Source organism: Misgurnus anguillicaudatus, chromosome 9 (assembly GCF_027580225.2).
Source record: "Misgurnus anguillicaudatus chromosome 9, ASM2758022v2, whole genome shotgun sequence".
NCBI classification, from domain to species: Eukaryota; Metazoa; Chordata; class Actinopteri; order Cypriniformes; family Cobitidae; genus Misgurnus; species Misgurnus anguillicaudatus.
The window spans coordinates 26,132,703-26,142,270 of NC_073345.2; the positions used below are offsets into that span (position 1 = coordinate 26,132,703).

The 9,568-nt window shown below is 37.9% G+C and overlaps 1 protein-coding gene across 1 annotated transcript in view; it reads left to right on the forward strand.

Moving 5' to 3' along the window:
- The window catches only part of arrdc1b (arrestin domain containing 1b), a 57,397-nt gene extending 48,412 nt beyond the window's left edge, over positions 1 to 8,985 (forward strand). Inside the window, exons 3-8 of the mRNA XM_055179990.2 lie at positions 1,759 to 1,809; positions 3,151 to 3,305; positions 4,542 to 4,724; positions 4,862 to 5,038; positions 5,673 to 6,108; positions 6,196 to 8,985. Of these exons, the coding sequence (XP_055035965.1) occupies positions 1,759 to 1,809; positions 3,151 to 3,305; positions 4,542 to 4,724; positions 4,862 to 5,038; positions 5,673 to 6,108; positions 6,196 to 6,266 (1,073 nt within the window). The 3' untranslated portion in view covers positions 6,267 to 8,985. The remainder of the gene's footprint in view (positions 1 to 1,758; positions 1,810 to 3,150; positions 3,306 to 4,541; positions 4,725 to 4,861; positions 5,039 to 5,672; positions 6,109 to 6,195) is intronic.
- The last annotated feature ends 583 nt before the right edge of the window (positions 8,986 to 9,568 follow it).

The window sequence follows — 9,568 nt, forward strand, 5'->3', positions numbered from 1 at the left end:
CGTGTATTAAGACAGACGGAAAATTAAAAGCTGCGACCTTCCAGGCAGATATGGCTAGGAACTATACTATCATTCTGGCGTAATAATCCATCACTTTGCTGCTGTAACATGGCTGCAAAAGGTGCAGTGATATTACGCAGTGCCTGAAAATAATCCCCTGCTATTGAAAGATACTAAGGGGACTATTTTTGGCTGCTGCATAATATCATTGCGCCTCCTGCAGCCATGTTACGGCAGCAAAGTCCTTTATTATTACATCAGAATGAGAGTATAGTTCCTAGACATATCTGCCTAGAAAATCGCAACTTTAATTTTCTGTCGGTCTTAGTACACGATGTAACTACAGAAGAGTCCAGTTTAAATGGGAAAAATATCCAAACTCTTTGGTTATTTTTGGGCACGATGCTAATGGTCTAATCAGATTCAATGAAGTGTGCTAAGCTATGCTAAAAGTGGTACCGCCAGACTCAGAGATCGGCTGAATAGATTCCAAAACGGTAAGAATCAAATGTTTAACCCTAGGGGAGCTGGAAAATGAGCATATTTTTTTTTAAAGTGTAGTGTCCCTTTAAAGGGCACCTATTATGCAAAATCCACTTTTACAAGGTGTTTGGACAAATGTGTGGGGGCAGTACAGTACCCTACAATAAAGAAATTCACCCACTGCTGCTTTTTTTATTCCAATTAAACCAATGATATTTTAATTCCCTTGTTACTTTAAAAAAGCCCCGCCCACGTCCACTGACTGACATTACTACATTACATAGTTTCCACCCTTAGCAGATAGTACGCTGTCCACCGGCAATAGTGAGATATTATTGTCTCACAGGAATCAGATCTATTTGAACTGAAAGCACTCGCTGTCTTTTTTGGTAAGGGAGTGAGTAGCTGTAGCTCATTTGCAATTAAAGGTGTTTTTGCTCCCACCCAAATAGGGGCATTTTGGATATGCTATAACAAATGATCTGTGGAGTAATGTGAGCTTAAACTTTACAGACACATTCTGGACTCACCTGAGACCTATATTACATCTTGTGAAAATGAGCATAATAGGTGCACTTTAGAGCTGGGTTGATCACACATTTGAAGTGTTTGTCAAGTGTCCAAATACTTTTTAAAGCCACTAAACAGTGAAATAGTGGGGTTAAATGTGATGATACCGGGGACCAGTGGCGGCCGGTGCGCTCGATGCGAAGTTCGTCACAACATGTATAGCCCGTCATGTGTGTGGTTCGTAATTTCAAAATTTGTGTTCTGCGTGTCGAGTGAACATATGTGCATCACGTGTCTTGTCAAAATAAGTGCGTGCTTCAGATGCGTCTAAAGGGTTTATGATAAAAGAGACGCTCGCGTTTGCCAAATACTCGCATAATCTCATGCATAATCAGAGTTTACTGTTAAGGGGGTGTCTTGCGTTGTATTTTGTGAATGTGAACGTCTCTTTTATCTTAAATGGTTTTGACGCATGTGCAGCAGGCACTTATTTTGACAAAACACGTGGTTCACATGACGCAACAAACACATATTATGAAAACACAAGCAACACACATGACACTCCGAACACATATTTTGAATATGCACCCCTCGGATGAGCAGTCACGAGCCACCACTGTTGGGTGGGGACCCCACATATTCGGGTTCCACAAACAATTTAATATGGCCCAGTTGTAGCCTTGGCACTGTTTTCAATGCAAATGTGCAGAATAGGATTTCTATAAATATATAAATTGTATGTTTTTATTTTCTCTGTCATTGCAGGTAATCTGTCAGCTGGTGAGCACAGCTTTCCTTTTCAGTTTCTAATTCCAGGTAATTCTCTTTCATTTTACACTTAGCATTTCAAAGCAGTTAAAGCGCAACTTAATGTTAGCTATTAACTGAACATAAGGTGTACTTTAAACCTCAGAGGTGTTAAGCAGAAATCACTCAATTGTGCTGAATGAAACTCTTCTTACACACTCATCAAAGCATAAATACATTTTAATCGTGATCTAACGCCAGCCGTATAAAGTTTTTCTTATAGCTCCACCCATTCCTGAACACAGACATGCACCATCATGTGCCATTAGGAGTGATTGAACTAAAACATTCCTCAATGCGTTATTGCTGCACTCTTATGGCCTGTATTTGCGCCCCCTGCTGGTAGATTGTATGAACTATTGGGGGTTAAGCCAACTGCATCTGTCCCACTTTGAGGCTTTGCAGCACATTGTTCGGATGCTTTGGGCATCCTTAATTATGCAGATATTTTTGTGGAGAGGTGAAGTAGACATTTTTAGGATAGTTATATTTTAAGAGGTTTGATAGGAAGTTATACCTAATGGAGTGGTTTCCCAGACAGGGATTAGTTTAAGCCAGGACTAGTCCTTAGTTTAATTAAGAAAAATACTAGTTTTAAAAAACATGCCTTACTAAAACATTACTGGTGTTCATTTTGAGGCTAAACAAAGGGCTCTGGTGTATTTTAAGATTTGTCAGTGCAAGTTGTTTTCAGTTTGGACAGCTCTTACATTTATTTTAGTCTAGGACTAGTCTAATCCCTGTCCGGGAAACTTCCCCAATAACTTTTTAATCTCTTAGTAGCTCAAACAGAAGAGGATTGCATTAGTAATGCAAAAGTCAAGGGTTCGATCCCCAGGAATTGTAAGTCGGTTTTGGCAAAACGGTCTGCCAAATGCATAAATGTATTTAAGTATTTGAGTTTTTTGCTTATGCTTGAACTTATATTTATTTATGAATATTTTATTGATTGTGGGCTCTGGGGTATTCATGTCAGATATTTTGGCTATTTACCAATCAATATAATATCAAAAATATTATTTATCAATATTACACTATGTCTGTGAAATCCAGGCTAAAGTCTCATAATCTAGTTTAAATTTAGTTTAAATTATTTCACTTATTGTTTTACATCGATTTTACATGATCTTAGTCAGTCAGTATTAAAGATATCAAGGTTATATTTTCACAGAATATTCTTTACATTATGTAGAAGAACGAGTTTATGTAGATAGATAACACAAAATAATCACAAAACAAAAAAAAAGGTTTGCTAGGTTTTCACAGGTAGATGACATATTACAAAATTATTTGATTGTATACGAGAGTATTTGGCCATCTTTAATATAACTTGATTTACCTCCTTTTTAGGATCTGTTCCAACCTCCTTTGAAGGCCCGTTTGGAAAAATTTTGTACAAAATACGGGCTTTTATTGACACGCCACGTTTCTCAAAGGACTACAAGACCCAGCGGCTCTTCTATCTTCTCAATGTGCTCAACCTCAATGAGTTGCCGGATATAGAGGTGAAAGTCCACCCCTATTTCTGATTAAATGCATAAAAACATTCACCATTAAAATACCTTCTTGTATTCATTTTGAAATGATAAACAGTCCTGTGAATGGATTTCTGGAGATTAAAATATACCCATTAAAAATTATTGTCAGTATTTTAACCAAAAACTTGGTTGACAGTACTTATTTTTTTTAAGTAACATCAAAGCCACAAATTATGCCACAAACATGTATTACAATTATTTTTTATATATATTATTCGTTAAATTATGTAAATGACATTTTATATGTGCTAGGAAAGCTTTTACTATTCTCACAAATGAAGACTTGTTCTCAAAAATGCATCTATTAGTTAAAGGATTAGTCCATTTTCTTATAAGAAAAATCCAGATAATTTACTTACCACCATGTCATCCAAAATGTTGATGTCTTTCTTTGTTCAGTCGAGAAGAAATTATGTTTTTTGAGGAAAACATTGCAGGATTTTTCTAATTTTGATGGACTTTAATGGAGCCCAGCATTTGATGCTTGACTCAACACTTAACATTTTTTCAAAGAACTATAAACGATCCCAAACGAGGCATAAGGGTCTTATCTAGCAAAACGATTGTCATTTTTTACAATAAGGGTGACAAGTATACACTTTTAAAGCACAACTTCTCGTCTGGATCCGGTCATGATGCGCTAGCGTGACCCGACGCAATACGTCATCACGTCAAGAGGTCACAGAGGACGAACGCGAAACTCCGCCCCAGTGTTTACAAGTGTTGAGAAAGAGGACCGTTCCTACATTGTTGTATGTCAACTGATACTAATTAATGTCTTTGTGTCAGTTTATTGTTTACAATGGTCCGCAAATGTGCGTTTTATATATGTAACACGTGACCTCCCTCCCTACGTCACTACGCATTTACATTGGCTCGCGCTGGACCAGACCTAGACGAAAAGTTGTGGTTTAAATGTACAATTTTTTTTTCTTGTCAAAAATGACAATCGTTTCGCTAGATAAGACCCTTATGCCTCTTTTGGGATCGTTTATAGTCCTTTGAAACTCCTGCAATGTTTTCCTCAAAAAACATAATTTCTTCTCGACTGAACAAAGAAAGACATCAACATTTTGGATGACATGGTGGTGAGTAAATTATCTGGATTTTTCTTTTAAGAAAATGGACTAATCCTTAAACATTACATTCTTCAATATAAATGATTTGCCTCACTTGCATATTCATAATATCTTCTTTTCCCAGCAACCCAGCTGTGCTGTGACAACAAAAAAGTTTAACTACCTTCTGGTCAAAACAGGCACGCTCATGTTAAAAGCGTGCAGTGATTTCAAAGGATACACTCCCGGACAGGTCATCAAACTCTCTGCTGAGATCCACAACAAGTCTGGTAAAGACACAGGCTGTGTGATGGCCAGCCTTATACAGGTGACTCCGCCGACCTCTAGTTTCATTCAAATGCAGTGCTAGTTTACCACTGTTATACTAGTTAAAGGTGTACATATTAGTAGGAAGATTATTGTCATACAAGATCGCTGCTTAACATTTTTCTCTTTTCTTTGCAGAGGGTGATATATAAAACGAAGCGGCCTGTGTGTGACCTGCGACCCATAGCGGAGGTGGAGGGTGCTGGAGTCAAGGCGGGCAAACATGCAGAATGGAGGGAACAGATCATCGTCCCGCCCCTTCCACAGTCGGGCCTTACGGGGTGCAGCCTCATAGACATTGAGTATTTTCTCCAGGTATGGGACAGGGAAGCTTAAAGGGACACTCCACTTTTTTATAAATATGATCATTTTCCAGCTCCTCTCGAGTTGAACATTTGATTTTTGCCGTTTTGCAGTCCATTCAGCTGATCTCCGGGTCTGGCGGTGCCACTTTTGGCATAGCTTAGCATAATCCATTGAATCGGATTAGACCATTAGCATCGCACAAAAAAATAACTAAAGAGTTTGGATACTTGTCCTATTTAAAACTTGACTCTTCTGTAGTTACATCGTGTACTAAGACCGACAGAAAATTAAAAGTTGCGATTTTCTGGGCGGATATGGCTAGGAACTATACTCTCATTCTGGCGTAATGGTAAAGGACTTTGCTGCCGTAACATAGCTGCAGCAGGCGTAGTGATATTACACACTGCCCGAAAATAGTCCTTTTGGTTACTTTCAATAGCAGAGGACTATTTTCGGCCAGTGCGTAATATCACTACGCCTGCTGCAGCCATGTTACATACTTTCAAAAAAAAGTGGAGTGTCCCTTTAAGGAGAATTTCACTTGTTTCTTCTATTATTTCATGTTTCTGTGCTTTGGCAACGTTTTACCAATAAAGCTTTTTTGAATCTTTGAAAGAGAGTATATTTGTCTTCCCACTTTCAGGTTTCACTAAAATCACCTGAAGCTGTGGTCACGTTACCCATCTACATCGGGAACATTGCAGTAAACTTGACACCTTGTATTCCACCCCTACACCCCATCGCCGCTCCCATGCCTGCACCTCCAGGCATCGGCCCCGGAGCTGTGGTCCCCAGCGCGCCACCTGTGGAGGATGAGCTGGGGGCCGGAGGAGTAGCCAGCGAGGCGATCCCCACCAAAAGTCACTCCCAGCAGGATCCATCCGGTGTGCCTTTTCTTAGCGCATCTGGTCCAGCCCTGGCACAGAGCCAACAGCATGCTTCAGACGGATCTGCACCGGTGTTTTGCGTGTCCACGGGGGCCACCATACCTTTCTTTACAGACAGCAACACAACCCCGGTTCCTACTTCTTGTCCACTGATTTTGCCCCCTGAATACAGCACCTGGGAGTATCCACATGGTGGGTGATTTTTAGTGTAGAGTTCTCATTAAATTGCCTAATGCTACATTTGTTTGTGTTTTTTACACGTTTTCTTCTTATTTTCAGAACCACCACCCACGTACGAGGAAAGCTGCAGTAGCAACAACTCTAGCTTTAACAGTAGCATGACGTCATAGACAGTTGGGTCTCCAACCATGCAATTTCATACTGCCCCCTGCTGGACAGTACAGACATTTCCTGGCCATTCTCCTCCATGGACCAAATATCTTTACTTACTTCAGAGAAATCATTTCTTTATCCGATCGTATCTTTTGGTTTTATCCCTCATACTGTCATTTTAACAGAGGTAAAATCCTGGATAAAAACGAGGAGAAGGTTTATTCAGTGCCTAAGAAGATGTAGCACTCCTGAGCAACCACTAGGGAAAAAATGCTCCTAAGATTTTACGAGAGCAATACCAGCATTTGTAAAACTTGTGAGTCACACAGAGAACACTCATTCAACCAAGACTGGCCTTACGTGCGGCTCATAAAAAAGGCTCTGAATTAACCACCAACCCGAAACCCATGCATCTGTATGACTGAAAGGATGTGAACAATGCACCCACAATCTGTGAATCTCAAAACACTGGGATACAGAGACGGTTGTTCTGGAAAGAACAAGTTTTATTTATTGATCATGATCAATATTTTTAACTTGGCCAGGTGGTCACCCCTGTTTCTTGAATGCTTAAGGGAACAATGTATTGCATATGATTTTCGGGGGGAAAAATATTGATTGACCAGATATCAAGAGATGTTCTGAAATAGGAAGGTGTTGTGTCTTCTTTTCTCTGCTTAAACATTTTCCCTGGATTTGTACTTTAAAGTATTCCAGCTAATGTGCAAGATATTCAGACTGTGAAGTGTTCAGATTGTGTTGTGGTAATGAGATGTTGGAAAAACCAGATTTTTTGCCATGCAGCATTGACATTTCTAAAGTGAAACATTCGAGTCTGATGCGATCTGTAATGTCTGTTTTCTGTATGAGTTGTTTGGTCATTTGCTTTGATATTTCTCATATTTGCCCACAGGAAAATAAGTTTAATGGTGGATTTCCAGCGAGGCCTTAAGCTGTGCAAGGATTGTGGTGTACGGTCGTTTAATATGGCAAACCATTTTTATCTCGATCTGTTGTGAAGAATTTGGAAGCACAAAAAGGCACTTTTATAGACCTCATCATTGTGTATGTGTGTGAATGTATGCCCCCCTACCTGGGTGATTCTCACGAAATCCAGACTTAAAAGGTGTCCAGCATCAGTTTTTTTAAAAAGCCCTATTGAAGCCAATTTTTTTAGAGGATTTAAAAAATATTTTCTATAGAATTATTTACATTTTTTAGATTATCATTATAAAAATTATCATTACAGCAACATGATATTACATTAAATATATGCATTTACAAACTCATGTTTCGGTAATGAGAACTAAAAAGTTGTCTAGGTACTATGACAAACAAAATTTCAACTTTTATCTGGAGAGAAAAAATAAGAACTGCTTACCATCTTGAGTGTCACAGTCACTTCCAACACTTCCAACAATAATCAAAATGTTAGTTCCTTGAGGGCTTAAACAATGATTGAAAATTGTTGCGGAGGATGAGAAAATTGGTCTTGGATACATTTATATTCCTTATTATTGTCTCTACATTTACCAATGATCACCAAATACCACATGTTTCTTTATTGTAAATGTTTATAGTATAACATGCACTGAAGCTTTTTATTTTTTAGATTTTTTAATTATAAATATTTTCATGTCAAAGAACCAAAATCCAGTCATAGACACATTGCGGTAATGAAAATGTTCCCTTTAAATGTGGAAAAAACAACAAAATTGGTTTATATGATGTCATTTGAAATCATGTGCAAAATAGTACATGAAGAGATGTTTGTAACTGTATGCTTCTTATTTTGATACTCTTACTTTGCATTTACTTGTTTCATGACACCTCATAAGTTTAATTTCGCGAGAATCACCCATCTGTATTTTTACCAAATGCATATTTCAGTAAGATTATAAGTGTTGTAGTTAAGTGTACTACTTGATTCAGTCAAAGAAAGATCTCTGTTTCTATCAAGCTAAATAATGAAGTCTTATTTTACTCCATCGTGTTTTCAAGTAAAAATGTTTAACCACTATGTACCAATCACAGTGCTGATCGAGAGGAATCGTTTATATTTGTATGAAATCAAACATTAAGGAATCTTAAATTTAGTGATTTTATTACAGACGGCCACTGTGACGTCTGACAGCGCAGCTAAACTCAATTCAGAGTCAGTTTGCGCCTTTTCACTGTGTAAGTAGCACTGTGTTGCAATCTCAGCGGTTGCAAAGATGGCTAAAGACGTTCAAACAAACAGTTCGGACTTGTTCTATATTTACATTTACATTACAACTACTGCCTTAAATGTGACATCACTGGTCCCATATTAATTGTAGCGAACACATAAAAATGAAATTACTTTTTGAGATAATACTGCAGCTTTTACTGTTCTCCTCGCATGTCTCTCTTGAGCCTCTTTTTGTGGGCTTAATGAATGTTAATGCGTCTGAAAGAGTCCTGAGAGATGGTAGATGTTAGTTTTTTATCTAGCATCTTTGCGTATTGGCGAAGCGTTTTAAATGCTTAATTTACATACGTTTTATATTTTCCTGTTCACCAAAGGTTTAACAGCTTTATCAAGTTATTTTGTCATTGTGTGGTACTTTCCTTCCTATTTTCAGCAGGTTTATAAAGTAGCACGATTGTGGATCAATGTTAAACACTGTATGTATAAACATATTGGACAGAATCAAACTTGTACAGCAAAGTAATAAAATCCCATAAATTCTCCAATATGTTGCTCATTTAAAATTTGTCATTTGAATTATTGATTATATTCTTGTTTCTTATTCGAAGATTTAATTTTGTTTGACGGTGCCCATTATTTTAAGTTCAAATGTAATCTCTGCCATTGGTTTAGTGAGTCATTGGTTAATAGCCATTGTTTTAGGTGACTGTTTTAGGCAGTGCAGCCTTTCTGAAATCTTGCCAATAGTTAATGCAGTAGTTTAATGCCTCTCAGCACTATCCAAAGTTTAGAGCAATAATACAAACAGTATATTAGATCAACAAACATCAACAGCAGATGATTACAATTGAAATAAAGCTCAAGATGCTCGAGGGTGAACATGACCTTTAGCCTCCTTATCCGGGTTCAAAATTGTGTGCAGGCTACTCACTTTAAAGGAAAACACCACCATGTTTCGATATTTTACTGTTCTTACCTCAACTTGGATGAATTAATACATACCGATCTTTTTTCAATGCGTGCACTTTTAATCTTTGTACAGAGCCTCGTTAATGTGTTAGCATTTAGCTTAGCCCCATTCATTCCTATGGCTCCAAACAGGAATGAATTTAGAAGCCATCAAACACTTCCATGTTTTCCCTATTA